Below are 25331 nucleotides of genomic sequence, written 5' to 3' on the forward strand. Positions count from 1 at the left end.
AAAACCTCCAGTAGTTTCACAGTCAGATAACTTACAAACCATGCGAGATGTTTATACGAACTAAAAGCTCTTCAGAAAGTATGGAGAAAAAACACACATCCAAACCAGTGCTTTTCTCAGCTGGGATTTTCTCCTAACTTCTTTTTTGGATGAAATCTCACCCTCTGTGGGGAAATCATGCTTGAGGAGTCGTGAGGAATTTAATTTTTTTTTCTCACTGGTTTCCTACTTCCATTCCTTTTTTTAAATAGTTGATGTCTGGAGTGTCATATTTAAATCCCCTCATCAGCTGACCGTGTCTGGGATGCAGTGAGTTCAGCCAGACCATTTGAAAAATGGATGGCTCTAGTGCTGGCGGCCTCGTGCAGCGTAACTACGTAATCCCATTAAAAATGACTGTCTGCTCAGTTCCGGGGCCTTATCCCCATCAGTGTCACGGTGGACACAGCATCCTCCAGTCGCTGGTGAGGGTGGACAACGACTGAACACTTTTTGTATGTGTGAAGGTGTTTATTATCTAGCAATTGGGTAACTCTGGGGGATTCTGTGTCCAGTTCTGGGCTCCCCGGTTCAAGAAGGACAGGGAACTGCTGGAGAGGGGACACCAAAGGGCTACCAAGATGATGAGGGGACTGGAACACCTCTCTGATGAAGAAAGGCTGAGGGATTTGGGTCTCTTCAGTCTGGAAAAGAGACGCCTGAGGGGGGATCTTATCAATGCTTATAAATACTGAAAGGGTGGGTGTCAGGAGGATGGGGCCAGGCTCTTCTCAGTGGTGCCCAGCGACAGGAGAAGAGGTAACGGGCACAAACTTGAACATAGGAAGTTCCACCTAAACATGAGGAGGAACTTCTTTCCTGTGAGGGTGGCAGAGCCCTGGCACAGGCTGCCCAGAGAGGTGGTGGAGTCTCCGTCTCTGGAGACATCCCAAACCCGCCTGGACGCATTCCTGTGCCACCTGCTCTGGGTGACCCTGCTCTGGCAGGGGGTTGGACTGGATGATCTCCAGAGGTCCCTTCCAACCCTGACCATTCTGTGATTCTCAGTATTTTCAAAAGCATTTTGGTGTTTCAGAAAGAAAAGGCTGCCTGGGAGATTTGTTCCCTTGAACATTTTGAGGCAATGAGGCATTTCTGAGAGCACCTCTGCAGCTCCCCCCACCAGAGAGGTCACTGCAGATGCCTTTGTGGCCGCACATCCCTGAACCACCACCCCCTGCCAGCCCCTGGACCATGGAGATTGTGCTCTTCAGGCTGTATTTTTGTGTGTATTTGCCAGGTTCTGCACTTGCAGAGAAAGTAATAGGGAAAAACCATTCAAGTCTATATAAATTTATCACAGAAGATGTGCGTGGTGGCTACAGGCCAAAATTATTTGCTAAAAACTTGAAGGGCCTTCAAGCTAGATAAACAGAAGGGTATTTCCTGAGGACAGGAAGGAAACGACTTGACTTTGTCGTACCTTCACCTTCCCACAAGCTTTGGCAGTCTAATTTGCTTTCTTTCCCAGATGGAAGCGCCGGAAATCCTGATTGCCCATTGTTCCCATTTCGTGCATTCAGCATTTACCGTCTCCTCTCCGCCATTCAGCTCTTCCTCCTCCGGAGGAGCCAGCAGGATACAGATTATGGCATGATTATATCCTCCTCTAACCTGCATTTTAGGCAGCTATCTGTGTCAATCCAACTATTTATGCCATTGTAATCCTACATGAAGTGAGGCGCTCGAATGTTATGTCTGAGAGGACGTAATATAGCTGGAATACGTGGGCGCCTGTGTGTAAGAGAATGGAGTCTACTTCTCCCTTATCTGTATATCTCACCCCCTCTATTTGCCTAAAAACCATAAACTAGTCAAACCTGTCTCCGTTTGCAGATTTCACACTTGATTTTTCCTCATCACAGAGTAATCATGTCGTATTGACAAGCTAATAACACATCTCAAATGCTCAACCATGGGGCTGCACTGATGGTTGCGGTAGGTCAGAGCAAGGTTGCTCCAACTCAGCACCTTGTCTCTGGCAGATACATAGGGGTAAGAGATAAGAACATGACAAGCACACCCCAGTTGGCACCCCCAGCTCTGCCAGTGCGAGTGTCAGGGACACCTTTGGGTTTGACGGCCCTGGAGAGGCCCTTCCAGCTCCCTGCCCCAGATTGTCTCCTTTTTTTTGAATGTACTGGTACTTTTTACAGTGATACCCACCTGCGACATCTTCATTATGTGGTGAACAAAAATACTTCCCTTCGCTTAAAAGTTTCATTTGATGTCTCCTAATTCAGGGGTTATGAAAAATATTCAGTAATTGTCCCCTCTTCAGCGTGACATTCAACCTCGTTTCATCACACCCCTTTTCTCCGTCATCTCCTTTCAAAAGTGACAAATCCTAGTCTATTTTCTCTCCGTGGATAAAAGCTGTTCCGCACCTTTGATCATAATTTTTGCCCTTCTCTGTACTTTTCTGGATATAATGCTTCCTTTTCTGAGGTGGGGATGGGGAGGGGAAAACAAGAACTGCATGCAGAATTCAAGATGCGAGTGCACTACGGATTATAAAGTGGTAATGAGGGGTTTTGTTCTATCCTCTATTTCTGTCTCAGTAATTCCTATGATCCTTTTTGCTTCTTTGACTACTGCTGAGCACTCAGGCTTCAGAGCATGCTAAAATATGGAACCTATTCTTTATGACTAGTTTCGTGCCTTTTAATGAACTCTCCTAATCTGGGGGAAAAGACATGGTCCCTACCTACCCACACCTGGAACAATGCCCAGGTGCCTGTCTAGCAGGAGTGGGAGGATATTAGTGCTCTGAGATTTCAGTGAGCTAACAGCTTCACTTCCTTTCATTAGATGTTTTTCAGGCACTTAAACTTTAGTCCCATGCAACAGCTGTGTGAGGTAGGTAAGAATCATTAAATGAATTTCACAGATGGAGAAACCGAGACAGAGAGATTTGTCCAATTCACTTAGAAACTGTCACAAAGCCAGGAACAGACTGAGAACGAGACCAGTCTTTCCTTCCACCGGCTGCTGCAAGTGAAACGGCTGCCCCAGGGACTGTCCTCACCCAGGGCTCCATGGCCACACGATGTCTTTACCCCTGAAGCTTGCGGTCTTTATCATGCCATGAACAAGAGTCCCTACTCCAGCAAGTTGATGGGCAAGTACATCATCCTATCCTATGCTATCCTATCCCATCCCATCCTATCCTATACCACTTCATCCCATCCCATCCATAGCTATTCTTTCAAGCCATAATACCAGTAAAGTTGCCATCAAAGTATGCCACGAAGTAGTTTTGAACTGTCCTGTTTCTCCTCATATTATTTCAGACTGGATCAGGTGCAGTAAATCACAGAATCATAGAACGGTTAGAGTTGGAAGAGACCTTTAAAGGCCATCTAGCCCAACCACCCCGCATCGAGCAGGGACATCTTCAGCTAGATATTTCCACCCAAAAATTGTCAAGGGACGCGGTGCCACAGTAATGTTTTGGTATACAGTGACCTGTGGGCCTGATTCTGGAAGAAGTTTAGTGCCCTCAGGACCTCAGTGCAGCTACACGGAATTTCACACCACCTGGCCTTTTATCCCTACCCAGTTTAAAGGAGAGGGCCTGGATGGTTCAAGGAGCTGCCAGTGCATTATGCACTATTTCAAATAGACATCACTGGCTCAGATCAAGCTCAGGTAATGACTGCAAGTTATTACTGCTGGCTAGCAGGCTGTGAAACGAGTTTTGTGGAGTAAGTCGACAAGCACCCTTATCACAATCTGCTGTCACTCATGGACACTCCTGTAACCAACCTCAGCGGCGAATGCAGCAGCTAAGGGGGCATGGCTACTGCGGTATGTCCTCTGCTCTTCTCCTGCTAGAGCAAAACATGCATTGGCAGGGAAATTTTATGAAACTTTATGAAAAACTGTATTGGAAAAGATGCTGCTACACTTTTTCTACAAGGACGGAGCCTACTACTGTCAGCTTGCACTTTGGGGATTTATCTGCGATAGTGCCAGATGAGAGAAAAATGTCACTGCCAGCATATGTTGCCTTGACATACCTGACTACCTAAAACTGAGAAACGACTCTGTGAGCTCAAGAACTGTAAGACGCGCACATTAGAGAAGAAAAGGAAATGCATTTAATGTGGAGAAAAATAATTTCTCTTGAGAGTTCTTCATTTCTTAGGTATCTCTGGAAGAAGACATTGGCGCAGACCCTGTCTCACTCGGTGCAAATCTTCCCTGTGGACCTTGCAGCAACGCGATCCCTTCAACTAAGCAGTGCTTAAAATACTGGAATCACTGCATTGTATTTTTACAGGCTGCGAGAACAACTGCTGAACACAGACCGCCATGGTCCACACAAGGGCTTTATTAGAGTAAACTTGTGGAAGATGCCAGATACATACAAAGGACCCATAAAACCCCATCTCTGTGTGGGAATGAGCCCCAGGAATCCCATCCACTACAGCAAATGGGTCCCTCAGACAGGGAGAGGGCTCCTGGTAACTCTTTCTGCTGCTCTCTGTCCCCAAGCTCTGTTCTAAAAGCCCTGATAATACCACTATTGCACAAAATGCAAAATCAAGGGAAAAGGACTCCAGCTACCCATGCTGTTTGTAGATAAATTAAACAAACCCAGAAAAGGTTGAGACAGCTGGAAATCTGACAGGAAAACTGGGTTTTCCAGGGAGAACACTAGAGCCAATTTACAGTTAATTACTGTGATTTGGAACTGCTCTGTGAGTAAATACCAGTCTCTGATTGTCCAAGTAAGGAAGATAATTGTTTCCTGAACTGTGTCCATTGTGTATTTAATATGTTGTCAGCCTGTTCCTTTCTCAAACTCGGAAGAGATTTGGTTTTCAGCGATGTGAGTCTGCTACTCTTCTGTTCACAAGTAGCTAAAATCCTAATGCTGAGCATCATACCTGCCACGAATGCAATTTATTGAGCTCCACAGCCACTTTTATAAAGCAAACTTTCCTAAAGAGGAGGCCGCTGGATGGTGTGTGAGTTCACAGCGGCAAGGCAGTCCTGCCATCACTGGGGAAACAGCTTTGAGGACAAGGAGGACCAGGCACCACCAGCCCAAAAAAAGTGCCAAGCACCACGCTGCTGCAACAGGGTGTAGACAAGGATGGGCAGCAACAGAGAAAGGACGTCACGGAAAACCTCCAGATCACATTATCTATTCCCTTTTTGCTCTTCAGAGCAACTGGAGTGAAAATATTTTTGCAGAGATTGTGCCAACATTTGAGAAACGGTTATCGATACACTCATTAAAAGGCAAGGCAAAAACTCAACGGGTACTAGGACGGTTTCTCCAAGTATCACTGAGATCTTGGCTCACCTGAGTCCAGAGCAGGTACTGAGACTGACGGAGGAGTCGGGGTACCCTCGTACATTGCCGTGGTAATAGCAGTGACCCTGATTGCAAAAAAGAGAAAACATTTCAACAGTCACAAGCGCTCTTTGCTCTCTAGTTTTCTCATGGTTTTCCCGCCCCCTTTATTTCAAAGCGACTCTCAATTTCAGGCTACGGCACTCAGAACCACACTGACAGCACCTTTCCCACCCCACTAAATAGTCTCCATACTTAACAGTCCCAATGGCTCCTAAATGGAAATCTTGGGTGTTTTTCAAAACACAAACCGTGGGAGTGGTTTGGTTTTTTTTTTCTGTCTGGTTTGTTTTGTGTGGTGCTTTTTAAAGAGGTTCAACAGCGTTTAAATTGCATGACCGACCACCTTTTCTTCCATTATTTACTTCAAAGCTACCATATGGAATATTTTATAAAATTAATCAGATGAACAAATCAGCTGACACATTTTACTACTTTCTGTAGACACATTTTTTTTAAGGTCAAGTACATCTATGTCTGTCTATAAGAGACAGCTACGTATAAAGGGAAGTACAAGAAAAGCCAATTCCAGCCCTATAGTTTGAAAATAATCACGGAGCAAATGAAGGGGAAGGGAAACAGGTTGGAAAGGGAACCTTTTATTGAATTACCCAACCGAGTGGCTGCATGTTATTGAGAACAACCAAGAATAAGAGGGTCTTCTATTTTGAGAGGCAACAATCCAATTTCATTTTGCGGCGAGGTTATTGTATTTCCTTAATAATCCACTGCTCGCAAAAGGCACCCACAACAGAGATACTTTCTCAGCACATACACATATCTGTCTGGAATCAAGGTTAATTTTATTGTTGACTAAAGGTTATATTACATTCCCAATTATGTGGCTGGCTGGAAAGCAATGATTGTGTCACGTCCAGCATTTCTTTTCTCATGGCTCCTTTGAATGCCACCTGGAAACCGCAAACACTGTTGTAAAAGGTTCCTATCTTATTAGCGCAAAGGAAAGTTATCACTCATGCTTCAACCTGACAGTCATCTCACCGTGCCTTTTTATTACTGGGTTCATTCACATCCATCTAGCTGCATTAATTAACCTTTTCAGTTTTGGGGCACGGTTTTCACTTACAAAGCCTCACATAGCAGACTTCTAAAGACCACCTCGATTTTGTTAACGAAAGCAATGGCCATAAAAATGCTGGGCAAGATGGAATAAATCAGATATGATTTTTCTGCAAATAAGGCTATACCATGAAAAATATTTGTTTAGAGCATTTGTATTTCCAACATGAGCAGATGAACAGAACGGCATCGTCTAACTTTCTAAATTCAAATCTCCATAGTTTTTCTCAGTGAAAGAAATAACAGAAACAGGGTAATAGTATTTTACTCTTGGGTATTTTTATCATCAGTACTCGTAAAGAGTCAGTAACACATTAGCAAGGATAAAGCCGCAATAAAAGGGAGGAAGTCATAGACTGAATTTTTGGGGGATGAGTGCTTCGGTCGCAATTGCTGTGGACGCCGAAGTTTTCAGCGTGCGTGTACTATTTCACTTCAATAGGAGCAGTTACCAGCATCCAGTTGATAAGACAGAAGAAAAAACAACCCCTGCCTTAGCACTGACTCTCATACGGTGACCCTGAAACAGTCTAAAAACTACAAGAAAGTGGGTTTATTCTTGTCACTTAAAGTGAGCGTAAGGCAGAGGTGCAGCTCAGAGCTCTTACGAAGGCAGTCGCTGGGGTTTAGCATCGCCAGTGTTAAGCACAGGCTGATATCTCGTCCCACACAGGCTGCTGCTGCAGTCTAGCTGTCTTTATCAAAGAGTGAATTATGGCAAAGGTCCCGATTTCTTTCCCTCTCCACACACAACTTGTCATTTTATTAACTTTGAGCTCCTTGTTGTGCCCCATTTCACAGCCTCTCTGCGATCCACATGCTATATGATGCCAAAGCTCAATACCAAAAATGTAAACTTATCAGACCATGGCCTGCAATTGGACTGGTAGAAAATTGATTTCTAGCTCAGTAACTCCACTGAACTGCAGGATTATTTTTTCTCTCCTATCAAATCTTTTTATTCCTGTAAACTAGTATATAAAATGGATGACCCCTTAAAAACAAATAATTACCGTGGCTGATTTGTCATACTTAAAACAGTACTCTACCCTGCCTCGAGATCATTTAGTAAATACCAGCTTTTGAAAACTGCAAATCTTTCAAGTGCTATAAACCAGAAAAATAACCTGGACACTAGCTCGCGTGCCAGAGACACTCCCCACACGACAGCTCCACACACCTGCCTTGGTTTGACCTCCGGGCAGAATTTGACTAAGCAACTTTCCACCGGGAAATTGGATTTGGTTTCAACTACAGACTATATTGATGTCCTCGGTGAAGAAGAGATGTAAAAAGAAAATCACAGAGACTGACCCTTTTTTAAATCATATCGCAACATTTAATAAGAAATTAATTCACTGATCTCTCAAAGAAATGTTTTAGGCAGCGATATGGAAGGCCAGTATTAATGGTGACTTACTGCCATTATGAAAACAGATATTTATTTCAGTAAGGGAAAGCCTAGCTATCATTAGCTGTACACAGATTCACATTAACGTAGGTTAATCCGTCAGAGGTGTGTGCTTCATTTCTTTCCTTTTACTTCCTTTAGCAGCCTATACAACCTTCCTGTTTCTAAAACAGATGACTATTTTCTACTAAGCTGGTTTTGAAGAAGACAAGAGCATCCAGCAAAAAAGAAAACACCGAAACTTTTCAAAGTGATTGCTTTACTTGGGAGGTCTGGGGCTATAATGAAGATGCTTTTTCAGAAGTAAGATGCTAGGCATAGAAATAATGCCTTTCACTGATAGCAGCTGAGCCCATTATGGATGGGAATACAAAGCACGATGCCTCCTCTGACAGCGTCAATAAATGAGTAACGAAACACAACAAATACTTTATAGGACTTAGGCAGATAAAAGATAAACTTTCTAATTAAAATAGTTTGCTGCATTGTTTCTCATTAAGGCGTCCATACTGTCAGAGGACAAAAGCGTTACTGCCTTAAAGTGTTTTTGATTTATAAAACTACTTGGTTTTTTTAGTAGTATTTTTAACTACTAATACTTTAGTAGTATTTTTAACTACTGATTTTAACAAGGATCATATTAGCCACATTTATATATATATTTTATATATATATATTTATCATATTAGCCACACTTTTATATATATATATGCATACACACACACATACACATACATACATATATGATAAAATATGTCCCTAACAATCTTATGGTCTGGTTTAAATAATAAACCCAAACAACCAACCGCCTGTCCCAATCCCCAGCCATGGCTCCCCCAGGGCAGAAGGACACCCAAAGCCTCCAACACCTCTGTTGTGAGCTTCTGCATTATGGAAATCAGGTGTTTCGGGCTTTCTTCCTAACTGAACCAGGACTTTCTCCATAACTGATCAACAATGGCTGCATTTATTATAAAATTTTAATGGCTATATTTCTAAGAAGCTGAATAAATCCTACCGATTTTAAAAGTTACCTGGTTAAAACCCCACAGCTTGCCTTTAAAGTCTCTCTCTCTCTAAAAATTCATGTGTAGGATCACAGCAGTCAAAAAGGTACTGAAGGCAACAATAAAAAAAGATCACACATCTCGCTGTTTCATCCCATGGCTCAGATCCCGGCGGAGAGCACTTTGGGTTTTAACGATGAAGCATCACCTACCCACGGAACACCAACCTTACCGTGTAATTGCGTGTGAGAACCACATCAGTGCCGTCTTTCAAATAATGTGTTTCTGTGAAGCTGCTGGCTAACAGGCCCCTGAAAAAAATAGAGCAAACGTAATATTAAGGTCACATCACCTCGACTTTGTCCTTTAGTGGTTCCATTTGAGATAGCGATCAAAGCCATGCATTAACGATGACTACCGGGGCTGTGTGCGAAATAAGGAAAAAGATAACTCCAAATACTGAAGCTGCAGTACACGAACGCTTCCTTCGTTAACTGTGAAAAGACTACAAGTTTCCAGACTGCTTTCTCTTCCAAATGAGGCCTGCGTGCCAGCACATCTCGGTGTTGAATCGTCCATGTAATTTTCAACACGTTTTACATTAAATCTGCAATCTAGACATTTGGAGTATTGTTAAGTAATGGTGGCTCAAGGAAAAGAAAAATGTTTTCCCTGTGTTACTTATTTTACTATATGATGTGTTCTCTTCACCAGCAAGTGACCACCCAAAGACTACTTTAGCTCTCGGTAAATGAAACCATCTTCTTCCACTGACACTCAAGGAAAAACACTGAAAGAACATTACAGAAGTCAGAGTACTGGATTTATTCTGATCATCTGGAAAGGATATTCATGAATAGAAATCTAACGACTTGAAATGATGCATCAGGAGACCGTGAAAGACCATGTCTGTGATGAGACATTTTGTTCCCATCCTCCCCATGCTTCTCCTCCTGCCTTTGGCAGTGATATAAAAAATTCTGACTCGCAATTAACATCTTCCGGAAATCTCCAGAGAGGGGCATGGTGTGTGACAATGATGAAAACTTTTCTTTTTGCAGGAAACTCATGGAATAGGGAAAGCAACATCTGCCTTTTTTTAAATTTTTTTAAATAATAATAGGTTTTGCTATTGATCTGTTTTTCAACTCCTTATCTAAAGAGCATTTCTGTGAAGGCCAGAAGGAAGAATACACATTCACATTTACTCCTAACGTAGGTGTTAAGCTATGTACCTCAATACAAACATGCTTGAGTTTTGACAAACACTCTGGTGAAATGGGAAAGCACAATATAGAAGAAACCAAAGCCTAAATGCCGCCATCACCTTCTGAAAACTGGGGAGTTTGGACTAGTGAAAATCTTTGGCATAGGGTTTCACGATGAATAGTTTCTCCCTTGGGTTGTTCATTTGAATAAACCAGACTCTTTCTTTTGTTTAAAGCAGGTTAACGCTGCACTTTTGCATACATACCATTGTGAACCAGTACACAGTCTCGGTACACGTTTCTTGCACTTGGTATAAACATTAAAACTAGAACACGAAAAACCATTTAATTTTCATTACTGATTTATTTGCATCACTTTAGTATCTAATGGCTCAGTCATGATCAGGACCTGGTTGTGCTAGGAACTGTATAAACACTTGTTAGAGAGAAACCCCACCTTTAAAAGCCTCTACCTTAAGGTAGAAGGAAAGAAAAAAAAAACACTCGATGAAACAAGACAAAAAAAGAAATGAAAAAAGAAAAAAGGAGATGGCACCGTAAAAAGATGAAGACAGCAAAGCCCCAACACAATGAATATTCAAGTACAGGTTCTCACTTTACTTTTTTCAGCTTGTGGGAAATATTAGCATATTAATAGGTACCGACACTTGAAACACTGCGGCGCATGGCGGGTTGTAGAGGAACTGCTCTGGATCTCAGCCAACCACCGCACCTAGAGCAGGATTTGGTTGCTTACCCAAGCACCTAGCCTTGGTTTAGACAGGCTATACGTTTCACCAACCAGCTCCGCAGGGACATCTTAAACACCCTGTGGTGTCTCGGATGGCACTTAACCCCTACGTTTATCTCACCCCTTGTGCCTGCAGCCTCTGGAAGGCCCGTCTGGAACAGCGTGCTGTATCCATGTTTCCTACTGTCTCATTATCACAAAGAGCAGCTGCTTTCCTAATTATCATTATTATTTATATAACAACACTGCTAAGGTCTGCACTTAGCACGCATTCATTACCTCTGTAAAGGCAAAAGTAAAGATCCATTGCTGTTGAAGCCAACAGAGTTCTGCTGTGCACTTTCTGGAAATGGGATTTCATATCAGATACCTGAGCGATTTTTATTTAATGGGACAAACTACAGGCGTTGATAGGGTAACAGATGTAGCGTAAGGGCAAAGTGATTGAGCAATACACCGGCTTTGTGCTCTGCTGTTTCCAAAGTGTTTGACAGCAGTGATGATAAAGGTGACCTTTCTGCTTCTGTTCATTCTACCCTCAGGCACAGATTTAGAAAATATTTCATAGATTCATAGATTTTAATACCAGAAGGGAGCGCTGTGATCAGCAATCTGACCTGCTGCATTACATAGGTCATTTGACTTGAATTAACCTTCTGGTACAATGACCGTGATGGAACCAGATGCGTTTTCTTATTGTATAGAGCGCTTGTCTAGATCACTCATGATGAAGAAGCTATCACAAGCCTGGCAACTTTTTAACAGTTAATTAAGCTCAGTGGAAAACACTGCGCTTTGTAGATAGTTTGACTGTGTCAAAGTTCACTTTCCAGCCACTGGATCTCGTTCCTTTACATCAATGCTTCCTTTTCACTGGAGTCTTTCATGGACAGTTCTACTTACTAAAGTGAGGAAATGCAGCAGGTAAACAAATTCCTGGTGTAGCTGTCACCCACCTCCCTATCAGACACATTTCATCAGGATGAAAGTTTGCTATCTATCCTGATGAAAATACCGTCTGAACATAAGAATTCCCAGTGCGAGGAGTACAAGAACGGCAAGAGCACCAAGAGGATGGAGTTCCACTATTGGACTAACCCAATAAAATAAAGAGTATGCCCCAATGTAGAAGCCCAAGTAGGATTTCAAAACGTGGAAATTTCACGTACCGCTGAAGGACCTTTTTTTCAGAACAAGAGAATGTTTTTTCAAGAGTCTGCATTAACACTCCTTAGTTTAGTAACTAAGACATCATTGCTGAGACATGTGTTTTCCTGCCACGTACGGCACTCCTGCTGGTTTGAGAGTGAGCCGGAGGACAGGTTTCCTCCACGCCGTAGAGGCTGGGGACCTCTACAAGACATGTCGCCAGGGAGTCCAACAATTTCTGGCAGAGAAAGAAGCTGTTATCCCCACTTTCAAAACGTCTAATATCTTAAAAGCTGCGTAGCCGAACAAGCACTCGGCATCAGTATCCAGGGACAGCGAGTCATGTAAAAGCATTTCTTGAAAGATTATGAAAACTGAGTGTAACAAGCACTCAAATTCCACAACTGAGTGTGCACCACTTCACTTTCCAATTACGGCAATAACGTTTAACATACCAAAGAATGAATTCAACATACGTATCTATCAGGTAATTTAATTACCCACCCCCCGCCACCCAAAGATATGCAGTGTAATACATTGATTTACATTTCTGTTTTTGACCCACAGTGAAGGAGATTAATAGAGGAAAGTAAATTAATTTAGATGGCAAGCTACTTAACCTAATTGGATCAATGTAATTCTGAAAGAGCAGGGATCAAAATAACATTAATATATCATAGTGCAATTCATCACCGTGTCTGGAGTTCCAAATGTCGTCAGCTACGACGCTCAGCAGTACCAGATGATTATCAATTTTCTGCACCGCATGAAGAAGACACAAACGCTACCGAGAACTGCATCAACTGCTGGATACGATTAAAAAACATCAGTTGGGGCAACACCACAACTTTCTAATTTACTCTCTGGAGATGCGAAAGTGCCATTCTTGAGTTAAATTACTTACGTACTTAGTCACTCTGTTTGTCAGCACCGTGGATTTTTTCACATTTCCCAGAGCCAAATTATCAAGTAGAAGCTTCGACGGCCCAGAAGGACAAGTTTTATCCCTCCTGATCTATGACAGACAGAGCACAGGCTTCCTCATCCTCTGTAAATCAGCAGGAAGCTTACCTGTCAGATTTGCGGAAACGTTTTCAGGTGTCAAGCAGCTTCCACTAACCTAAGCCTCAGGGAATACGATGAACGTTATTTAAACCTCTGACCCTCACCTTCGCATCCCCCCCCGCCCCCAACACGAAGTTTTAGGTGGTTTGTTTGTGGAGGGGGAAAATGTCCTGTTTTAAACACATCAAATTTTTTACTCAATCCATTTAATGACAGGAATGGTAATTTAACACACTGTCTCTCACTTGCAAATGAGAAAATCACTCTCTGCTCTCCAGGCACCAATATATTATTTCAAAAGGTTATAATGATATTTCATCACCCAGGGAGAGTCAGAAAGACAGAGTGGCAGAAGTTAGAGATGGGAAAAATCTAGTGGATCATACCAACGGCCTCCCTGGAAGCCAAGCATGCTGTAGATCAAATTAGGTGCTGTCTCATCGAGCTTCAAATGTCAGAAGCAACGCTGACCCCTCCACCTTCAACGGGAGATTGCTTTGCATTCCAACAGATGTTACTGTCATGATGCATTTCCTGATATTCAGCCTTTTCTAGTTTTTCCTAGTTACACTTCTTTCACTAGCTGAAACAATTGCTTTTCCTTCTTGGTACATACATCATTCCGATAGGTGCAGATTATTATCAAATTCTCCCTTAACCATCCATGTGCCAAGTCTAGCATATCAGGCTATAAGAAAATGACAAGAGCTGTGTGCTTTTTATGCTCGTGCTACTCAGGAGGAATTTAAGCATGATCACAGTAGGAGCAGACACCAGGGTTTCCCTCGGCGACACAGGAGAAACCAGCAGACAAAAGCCTGAGGAGTAAATCTCATTCTAACAGCACACAGGCTTGTTTTCCAGTCCGTCTTTGAGGATGAAACTTCCCTGGTTGCCCTCCCTGTTCCAGGTCATCCCCCTGCAATACAGATATAAGGGGGAAGACACCAACATTGTTATCCATCAAAATGGATCTACGAGTGTCTCAAAGCTGCTCTGCGAGACTGAAGTGACACCCAGCAACCGCGATTCAACAGCACTGCCTTAAAGCCAAACAATATGATGTCTGGATGGTCTAGTACACATTTCTACAACACCCTGCGTGGTGTGTGTCTCACTGTTACACATCTCAGAAGGACTATGTCTTGCTCTGTCATGACATGGAGCATAAAACTTGACCTTTCCTTCAGCGACTCCTTATCCTGTGGAAAGGTTTGGAAATGCAGCCCCTAATTGTCACCTTAAATCTTGTTTCAAATACGGTCACACGTGGACCTCTCTGTTCTGGGGTCTAACATCACATGCACCCTTGGTTAGGAGGCTTCACAGAGTTGCTTTTGGTTTGGGTTGGGTTGTAAGGGACCTAAAAAACCCATCTCATTCCACCCCCCTGCCCTGGGCAGGGACACCTCCCACCAGCCCAGGTTGCTCCAAGCCCCGGCCAACCTGGCCTTGAACCCCTCCAGGGATGGGGCAGCCACCCCCTCTCTGGGCAACCTGGGCCAGGGGCTCACCACCCTCAGAGTGAAAAATTTCTTCCCAATATCTAATCTAAATCTACCCTCAACCTATTGAGCTTCAAAGGGGAACACACACTTTTCATGCTCTTAAGTTTGCTTTTCTGCTTACCTTTGGTTTTGATTAACATCTCGGTATAGTTACGCTACTGTAAGAACTGGTGTTTTAGGAAGTACATTAAATACTCCTGTGACTTCTTCAGTGATGACAATCAGCTGCTCCACCTACCCTGTGGGAGCATTGATCATAATAAGCCACCGGTAGCGCAGAGCTGACTCAGACCCGCCTGCGGTGCTTTCCTTCCCCTCAGACATGCCGCCTGCAGCTCAGACAGACATCTGACCTTTACTTACACGTGTTACTCTTTCTCCTCCTTCCGAATGACAAAGCGCCTGTTTTCTCCCCCATCCAACTACTGCCTCACTCTGTTACACAAATTCTTATTAAAAGCCCTCTGGCTATCCATTTTAAACCTTGCCTACAACCGGGGGAGGTGAGGAGAGTGAAACAGGATGGCATATAGGCAGTTATAAAAAATGTCATCTAAACCTCTGCCTACTGACACCGGCGTACTCCATTAATTCTTAAGCATCTCAATTCAGGTCATTTTGACCTTTATACTGGAATTAGTTGTTATTTCTTCAATTGCTGTAAATCTTCTCCGGTATATCCATAGGAATAAACGAGTCTGTTAAGCCTACTGCTCCTGCAGCCGTGTCTCCGTGCAAGTACCTCCTGATATTCACAAAGGAGATACTCACAGAGGCGTTTTTCAATTCTTCTTTCTCACTACAATATAACGAATGAGTGAAGCATGGGTAATGACTTTCCCATGCATAGGCACCTAACATCATCCTATTCACAAAACCACCACATATTCTTTAAACACGCCACATTCTTTCCCCTTGTTTAATTATCTTAAGTGATTTGAAATGCTTTTGGACATTTTCCCATTGAATGTCTCCACTTCATAATATCCTATCTGCTACACTCCAGTGTGCTGCCATGGAGGGACTGCAATGTCATAATTGAAGAACCTGAGAGATTGAAATTCGCAGAGCTTAATTAGCACAACAATTCTGAGGAAAAGAGGGGAGAAAAATAAAACTATAATAGCTAGGAAATCAACCAAGCATCCAAAGTTTCAACATTAACTCTATAGTAGTAGCCTCTGGCCTATTTCACATGGTCTGTAGATAGACAATTTGAGTTGATCATACGCTACATTTGAAAAATACGTCTCTCTACTTCCACCCAGTTCATTTGATGCAGAAATTCATAACAATCCTGAGTCAACTGGAGATCATGTTAAAATCCCACTCCCATCCCTTTGCATGCGTGGAACAGTATCTGGCACAAAGAGAGCAAATTTTCATGAACACGTGCTACAATGTCAAAAGCAAGAGCCATGGTCCGAGTTGTCCCTGAAAGTGTGTTGAAACACAGGGACTCTCATCGATAGCCGCTCCCTGGTGTGCTGGGGACAGGGAGACAAGAGGGACAAGCACGGCTTTTAAAGCCTACAAGCACCCTGTCTGCAGAGCTAGTCACTACATGAGGCTGCAGCGTACGGAAACCCAACGAACAGTCCAAGCAAACAAATCTGAACAACAAAGACAGAAAACCACCTCCCTAGCTGGCACTCACTGAATGATTGAGAGCTTTCTTATTCCTGACTGCTTGGAAAATAAACCATAAACCCTACCTCCCCAAACTTCAACAGAAAAAGATTGACGTGAAATTAAGCACGTCAGCGGCCTCCCGTGCTGCTCCAGGCTCTTGGCTGCACACGCTGCTTCCATCACTCATTGTAATGTTTACAGCAAACATTCACTTGCCACAACTGTGGCATTTATTTTTTCATTCTAATTCCAAAATGTTAATGAAGAGACTACTGCTAACCAGTGTTGCGGTGAAAGCATGTTCTCCTTTGGAAGAAGATAAACAACATGTTTTCCAACCAAGCAGATGGGTAAAAACAAGTTCTCTCTTTAAAATGGCTTCAGCTGGGCCAAACTCATAATGGGACAGCTTTAGGTACCCTGCACCTCGGATGGTCATTAAGGGAAGAAGAAACCACACGGCATGCGTGGGGGCATGAGCGGAATACCAGCACGGTTCGCTCTGTCTTCGCAAGAGCGCTCGGAGACATAGAAAACTTCTCTGGCAGAAGAGGGAACGGCTCCACTTCTGTGAGCTTTGACTAAAACTGCTCATCTCCCACACACTGAAAGCCAAAGTCAGAACTGGTTTCCCAGCATCCCGCCCACGTTAACCTCAAAGATGTTCTGACTTTGTTTTTCACCGGCCAACTCTAATATCCCAGAGCAGCATTTGACAAGTCTTCAGCATCTCTCTGACGGAATTGTCCTAGGAGGGCTCCTTGTGAGGAATATTTTACATTACCTCCTCAAGCTTCCCTGGGGAGTGGAATAATAGAAATCATGTTATCATTTCAGCTGGGCAGCATACCATGAAAAGCAAACACCTTCATATAGGCTCCAGGACAACACCAGCCACAAATCGTCATCAGCTACGGAGAGATGACAGCACTTCTTGGATAACTGATTTTTGAAGGAAAATACAATTCTTTACATTTAGGCAAACTATGTAGGCTGACCGCTTTAGAGCTACTTTACTGCGTGAGCTATATTAAGTAGTTTTAACTTTGACTATTGGAAGTGGCTGCGAAAGCCTGAAGCAACGTGCCAAAAGTAAAGCATTATGCTGGAAATAACCACTGAACCACTACACCTCTGAAGTGTCTATGGCAAAGATCAAAAGTAACACGCACTGCGACGCTGCAGGCTGATCCCTGACAAATTTACGCAACTCAGGATTCTGAATTGGCTCTGGCAAGACTAAAGACTAACATGGCTCTGAAACTTCTGGCTCCCCTTCCATGGATCTGTTCCTCAGATGACAATACTGTGGTTTGTTATGAAATACATACTTCCTATTATTATGATTCCACTAAAATTTGTACAAGATAATTTAGGGGCTTTTTTTTAACATTCCGATCTTGCATGCGGCATTAGAGTTATAGATGTAGGCAACACAGACAGGACCGTAAAATCGTGGCTCAAAAGATTCACTAGAAAACATTGAGATGTTTCAGAAGCTAAGTAGTACGTATATCACAAGTGGCAGACATAATATTTTAATGCATTCTTTTCTAACATCACAGTACTGCCTTTCATAAAAGGAATCCTTTATAGCCCCTGTAACACTTCTAGGATGGCATATTTTCATTCAATAGTAAGTTTGGAGGTACTGGGCTGGAAAACTGTCAAAGTCTATTTGAAATGTTTCATTCAATTAAATATGTCATTTGTAGCTGAGCAAAATTCTGCTGCCGAACAGATGTCATTGGCCAAATTGTCTAACTGTACTTTCATCTGAACATTTCCAGACTAGTACAGAATTGTATTTAAAACATCCAAGGAAACTAGTCCAAACAGGGAAAATTTATAAACATAGAAATATAACCAATTCCAATGAAAAATCAGAACTTATTAAAATATAACTAACAAAATGTAAATAGCGCTGTGGGATTACAAAAGCTTATATGTAAGTATCTGCAATACTTTCAGAAAGCCAGGCTCTTACATTAATGAAAAGTCACTGAGCCTGGGTTTATTCTTAGGCTCCAACCGACAATCACATCCTCTCCGTATCTTATTCTTGCTTTTGAGTGTGTGCCTGTAGGTTTACATTTGCATTTTTAATTTAAATGCAGTTGTCTTACCATTTCTGCCAGTTTGTTGAAACATAAAATAGTATTTTTGTTTTACTAAACTCATAATTTTTTCCTTGCCACAAGAACGAGCCATTTGCTCTAAGCAGGCCGTACTCGTATTTCACTTGCAGGACACCAGTGACTTTTACAGATACGCCTTCCTTTTTGCCCTACGCCTCACTGTCTCTCTCTAACCTTTTAAAATTCTAGACGGAGAGAGCAGCGCGGCGTAGGGAAGTTTTTGTGCAAAAAAATCTGTGTTTAGGTCTCAAGCCTACAAATCTGGTACGCGTGCTCATTTAAAACTAAGTAGGTGCAAAAGCCGTAAGATTGGCTGCGGGCTGTCAGATGAAAGGTCCACCTAATCCTATATTCTGTCTCCAACAGCAGCCAATGCTAGGGAAATAACTCATGAAGAGAGCAAGCATGATACATTTACCCGAAATAGTGCTCCTGCTCTGCCTCCAAATCCTTTATGAGCCAGGGACAAATGCGGAGTGGAGACTATGAGATTGAACAAGAACTCACAAGGGTGTTCTCGCTCTCTCCTGACAAGCCTTTCTTTCCAATTAAAGCAGTGACTTCCATGAAGATCAATTAATTTGGTAACACAACAAGACCGCAGCTGCAGATTTAAGGCTAATGACAGCAATTACAGCGTGGTGTGCTCTGAAGTCTGCTCCCGTGGAAGTCGATGGATAAGGCTTTGATTTTGCACCATTTTACCGGGACAGAAACACAGCCAGTAATATACTCACTGTCTCAGTAACCTGTGAGTTTTTGTTTGGAGTCTGACCACGAATGTTCGTGCGGTTTTCAGGTGTGTTAAGGTGATTCTTACTGGAGCAAGCAAAGCTGCATGAGATCATGGACTCCTGTTAACACTCCTCTGATCCAATAAAAACACATTCACTCTCTGGCGTTGCTAACAGCATCATTTCTCGCAGGAAGGTGTAACTGCACATTTTCTAAGCCACTTCTGGAACAAGCACATCCGCCACCGTTCACGCTTGAAGAGGGCAGGATGCTCCTGCCCTGCACCGACCGCCCCAGCCCCTGCAGCTGGGGAGCCCATCCCAAACACAGCATCAGCTCTTGGCATACGGCACTTCAGGTGACCTGGGAAAGCCTGGAGTGATTTTTTCAAGTTAACATCAAGTAAACAACACTCTCGGAGGAGGATGGCTTCTGCTTCACCTTAAGACTTAAAATGGGGATGAGGTGATTCGGGTGTTTGCAAAACAAAAGCATGGGCCTGAGGTATCAAGAAACGAGCAAGTTTACAGAGTGAGGGAATGTGAGAGAAAGGATGGGGGTTAAAATAGTCCTCCTACCTTTCCTCTCTTTTACGCATTAACTACTCTCCTACAGTCCTACATATTACCTTAGCCATTCTTCACCATCTTTCCATTCCCTCTCCTTTTCTCCATGCTATTCTTCCACAGCCCTCCTTTCGTCACCTCTTACATGCCTATGCTTATTATTACGCTGTTAAACAGGAGATACATTTTTCTTAGTGAGCAAGACACAACAAAGAAACACAACCACATTGGTGCTTTTCTTAAACAAGCTTCAAAGCCGGGGCTACCACCACGTGCTACATGAGGCTGGCAGTTGCCAGGGCACCAGGCAACCAGCTCCACAAGACGTGACTTCAGTGGGACCTCCAATGGAGATAACATGGACTTGTTTGTCAGATCAAGTTCCACGTTCAAGTTTTTCAGGCAGGAAAGGAAGAACAGCCAGCGAAATTAGGACACTGTGATAAGGTTAAACTATGTTACTAACTTTTTTCTTTGTTTTTTTCACCTCTTTCTCTGCTGCACTCCTCCACTGTATCTAATTCCTTGACTCTGCCACGTGTCAGAAGCCTCGATGAACCAATTAAACAGAACATTAATTCAACAGCAAACGACCGCAGGAAAACATCAGATCAATACCTGTGGCTTTAGCCACCAGGAGCGTGGCAGAGCTGCATCAGACAGAGGTGGGAAGGAAGGGCAGGCGGTGGGGCTGGGCCATGAGGATCCCACCTCCCCGCTCCGGCAGCGAGCCTGTGGTCAGAAACACAAGGAAAAACCCCACAGCATCGGCTGCTTCTGCTTTTACCTATTCAGGAAGCGATTAATGTCAGAAAGAGACTCTGACTTCTTGCTACAGCACGGTTTTTTTTGCTGGCCCAGGGGTCCAAACTTGGTTCTCACTCACTTCGAGGGCATCTCATGGCACTGAAGGAATGAAGATAAACCGGCAAAGAGCTTGGGCGAGAGAAGGATCAGACACTGTCTTTTAGCAGTTAAGACACAAAATTATGATTTTCTTTTCAATTCAAGGAAGTAATTAGTTTATAATAACATTTAACATTTAGTTGCTGACAAAGATATGACACTTATCTTACATAAGTCATTTTAATTATTCCTACTAACCAAGACCTCAGAAATATTGTGTACTCTAAGCTAACAATGCCTTTCCAGATATATTTGGTTCTACTCTCATTTGAAAAATTGATGCCTAGAGCATCAGCATTTATCAAGCTCATTATAGATTTCATCCGAATGACTACAGATAATTAAAAGTATGCTTCATTTTTATTGTAATGTTTTCCCCCCTAACACCGCAAAGTAATTCTGTTGTTGCTCAGGGATTTAGGAATTAATGTAGACTCATCTGCCAGAAAATAAAGTTCCATAGGATTATATACAAGCTATTCATATACACAGACATGAGTGAAACATGCAGTCAAACATACTTTGGAGCACTATATGCATTTGCACATACATAAAATACTCTTAAAAGCAAATGTTTATTTCAGATACACACCTTCGGACACTTGGATAACCATCCTCTGAAAATCGGTCTTCTCTAAGGCACTTGGTCAAGTTGGACACAGACAATTACTTTAGAAAATGTTTGTTATGCTCATATTTCTCTGTTACCTACATAAAATACATGCTCCCGATGCCCCATCATCTTAGACCGCACAGAATTATTCACATTTAAAAAAAGCATATGTACGCTACTACTGCAGGCATGAGTGGAGAAATCCTGGCAGCTTTATCTTGTGTAGGTGTTACTGACTTAGAAGATGCCCAGAGTGAAGAAACAAATCTTTTGAGAGACCGTTCAACAGGATTCTGGAGAGCCATCCTTCCTGAGCTAAGATTGAAGTGATATACTGGAAGTTGTTCAGCGATGTAAAACCCATTAGGAGACATCTGAGCTAACTCAGCTTCCTCTGCGTTGGGAACTACATCATTCACATACAAAATCTGGGTTGCTGTATAAATATAGGGCATCCATTTCCACGCAGCACCAAATTAACATCAGTTTAAATATTTTTTTTTTTACTATTTATGGATCAGGCCATGTCTGTCATACCTGGAACTGCTATAATTGTTAATAATGCTCTTATAAAACTTACATATGTTTTTTTTTTTTTACTGTTTATAAATTTTTAATAATTATTACGACACCGTGTTTGACTTGCGTAAGTATAATACACTGCACCTACAGACCTGCTTCATTCTAGGATCCTTAAAAATACTTCAATTAAATAACATCACGTATGATGAATTTTCCTTGGCACACCTTTATCATCAAGTGCTTTATGTTTTTGCATGGCTTTCCAGGGTACTTTGAAACTAAAATTACCCATAAATAGCAACGGCATTAAGAAGCAATTACAGATACGCGCCTTTTTTAATGCCTCTGTTACAATCCACATTCTGGTAAATCAGAGAGAAACTATTTAATGACACAGGCACAGAAGAAACTAATGATTTAGTATTAACATCCATGTGAAGCACCGCTAGCAAGGGGCTGGTGAGGTAGTTTCAGATTGAAGTAAGAAAGAGGAAAAAAATATAATGAATAGGTTCTGACATAAATATTGGGAAATAGATCTATATTTTATAAAGGCCATTTTATCCAAGACAGTTTAGGTTTCCTCCCACGCACAGAATGAATTCACAGTGAATAAACCCTTGACTCATGAGAATATTTCACATGCAGATTTGTATTTTATGTAAATTATTTAAGTATGTTTCAGCAAGTTTGGGCAGTGATGTAGAAATGTCCCCCTGCCTATGCATATCAGTCAAAGAAACGGCGCACATCACCAAGGAATTCATAAGGGTAAAAGTTTTGCCAAAAAGCTGAAGAGTAGACCGGGACATGGAAAAGACGAGACTATATTATTCTGTCCCTTCAATTTGTCTCCTCCTGGCAACAGGAGAAGGCAGTGCCTTGGACCGGGCTGTGCCAGCAGGACAAAAACCTCTGCCCAGAAAAGCACATTGCAAACTGGAGAAACCTAAACCCGGAGAACGTGGAGACACACGTTAATACCAGTCGATAGCCAAAAGGAAAATTTTGCAACCTTCACATCTGGAATACCAAAAGAAAGGTTAATTCATTACGTGAAAGGATAAGATTTTTTTTGCTTTATCTCCTGGTTATTTCCAAACTACTCAGAATTATCTTTATTTTAGTTGAGTTACACTCAAGCCAGGACATATTCCTCCATGTTTCAGTGTCGGATAGTATTGGAAAAGGCAAGAGATTGCTTTTAACGACAGCGCTAAGATGACAAAACCCCTAGAGTAAGTCCCTCCAAAAGAGTTCTCCAAAGAAGAACTGTTGAGACCCTATAAGAAGCTCGAGGTAATCGACGTATAATTGTCCACTGCATTGCAAACGTCAGAAATTTCTGTTTGCTTTCTTGCACATCGCTGAATTTTTAGCCTTTAAATGTATTTGTGTCCCCCGAAAATGCATGCGATATTTTATTGTTGATTATCCTACCTAAATTTTTTTTTTTTTTTTTATCTAAGTGGGGCTCTGCCATTAGGTCAATACTGACAGAGAAATCATGCGGCTGTTTTATTTGATGAGAGATGTTACATTGTGCTGCACTGTGGGAATTAGCTACAACGCTTCCATAGCAAAAAGCAGGACGTAAGATTTTATGGGTACCGTGCCAGCTGCCCAAACAACCCAGCACCCACTAAAGGTGCACGGAGACCTTCTACCACTCACGTTATCTGTTCTGCTAAGCCAATGACAGCGTTGTCCACAAAGGTTAGAGAGAAAGCACACGTTACGGAAGAGACGCCAGGTTGTCAGGGAGATCTAGATAATACTGAACATAGACGCTCTCCCCCAGCTCGGATAGGTGAGAGACCAGAAGACACGATCGGAGCTACTAACAAAATAGCAGGGAATTCAACAATTTGGGAAACGTGTAATGGGATACTGAGCCTTTCCCCTCCAGACTTGTGTTTTTAATTAGATCCTTGTCCAGAATAATGGAAAGGTTTTTAGCAACTGATGGCTGATGCGTAGATTGCAAAAAATGAGCCGATGTCCGATGAGACAGTGATATCATAGTACAATACACTCAATCCAGCCACATTCCCCTTTCCCCCCTCAATTCCGCCAACTGTCGCTTTTGTTATCAGTCTGAGCAGGAAGGAGATACTGTATAAACTCCCAACTGTTCTCTCGCTATTGGGAGACAGGAGGCAGAACACGACTGAGGTAAATGAAGCGGGCAGGGAATAGAAGAGTGCAGGAAAACCGGTTTACAGGTTCTGCATGCAGAGCTCATCAGTCCCAGAGATGTAAGCCCGGCATCTCAGACAGCTAACTAATGCAATAAAAAGAACAAAAGAGAAAGAGAAATATGGACAAACAGCTAGAAAATCAAAGCAACAACCACCAAAGAAGTAGGTAGAATTTTTCCTTAATATTTGTAGGCATTTCCCAGTTGTCGGTAATGTTTTAGGACATCCTTCTACTGCTTTGAATGCTTTTCTTCCCCACCTCCTGACTATTTTTTATGGGAAGTGGCTGTTTTTTCCAAATTTAATTTTCACTGCACCTTCGCTGCGTTCACATTTTGGCCTAATTTTCCGTATAGGAGTCAGACCCTTCATTTCGGTAGTAAACCACATGTACGCTGCCACGGCTTTTAGATAGGGTAGAAGTTTTTACGATAACCACTGTCACCACAGCCCTAACATTTTTAGATGCCATTAATGAAATACCTCTACTTGACCCTTCCCTTTAAGGCCAATCTGCTTGGTCCTGGGTTTCCCCTTGGTCTGTTCCAATTTGTCATGCTCCGGAGAGAACTAATACTCCAGCTGTACTTTGGGAAGTGCAATGGCTTGCAGTTCACATGACCTTCTGAGACGTGCTGTTTCCCCATATTGTGACACGCCAAGAGAGATGAGCTTTGGTCCGCAGCCCAAGATACTGGGGTTTTTCAGCACCATGAGGAAGTTTTCCTTGGAAGATGGTCCTCCGTGCAGCAGTTCATTTCTTCACCTTGATCTGATAGAAATCTTTACTCTTGAAGAGTACTTCAAGTGATGAATGTACATACTTGGTTTCATAAGCATATTTTGGACACACCTAGAAAGTGCGCGGGAAGAAGTATTTCATAATTATTAGTGCAAATCAGGAGAACCTCATTATCTCCTCCTGAGCTATGGTGATTCATATCAGCTGAAAGAGATATGACAATGAAACACAGAATGCAAAAGAGACTGGGTCCTTCGATTAAAATCAGGCAGCAAACAAATGAAGCTGAGTTTTGAACTCAATGCAAGACAGTAATTGTAGCCTAATGAAAGAAGAAGAAAACCCAAACCATCACAGAACTGGAATTCCAGAAATCTGCTCTCCTAAGAGGAAATTTTTCTTATCCTTTCTGATGGATGAGAGGCTCAAAGTATAGTGTCACTGGGACAGGAAAGTAACTGCAGCTACAGAGACCCCAATCTGCCAAGAGACAGAGAGTGCTGCCAAAAAGGCATTTTAAACTTTAACAAGACCTGACCAAAGACTATTTGGCTTGTCTCAGCTTCCCTATGGTTAAAAGCTGGAATGGTAGCAGAACCTCAGCAAAACCACCTGGAAAGCCTAGGTGGCAGAAAAATAGCCAGGAGCGTGTCTGGAAGGGGGAGGACACAGGAACATCTCTGGACAGTT

The 25331-nt window shown here is 42.5% G+C and overlaps 1 protein-coding gene across 2 annotated transcripts in view; it reads right to left on the reverse strand.

Annotated features, from left to right (window-relative positions):
• Positions 1 to 25331, reverse strand: part of ADAM12 (ADAM metallopeptidase domain 12) — a 190301-nt gene that overhangs the window by 75990 nt on the left and 88980 nt on the right. For both annotated transcript variants that reach the window (XM_074591861.1, XM_074591862.1), the window contains exons 4-5: positions 9138 to 9216; positions 5357 to 5433 (exon numbers count right to left, since the gene is read on the reverse strand). In XM_074591861.1, the coding sequence (XP_074447962.1) occupies positions 5357 to 5433; positions 9138 to 9216 (156 nt within the window). The remainder of the gene's footprint in view (positions 1 to 5356; positions 5434 to 9137; positions 9217 to 25331) is intronic.

The sequence above is a fragment of the Larus michahellis genome, chromosome 6 (genome assembly GCF_964199755.1).
Source record: "Larus michahellis chromosome 6, bLarMic1.1, whole genome shotgun sequence".
NCBI lineage: Eukaryota > Metazoa > Chordata > Aves > Charadriiformes > Laridae > Larus > Larus michahellis.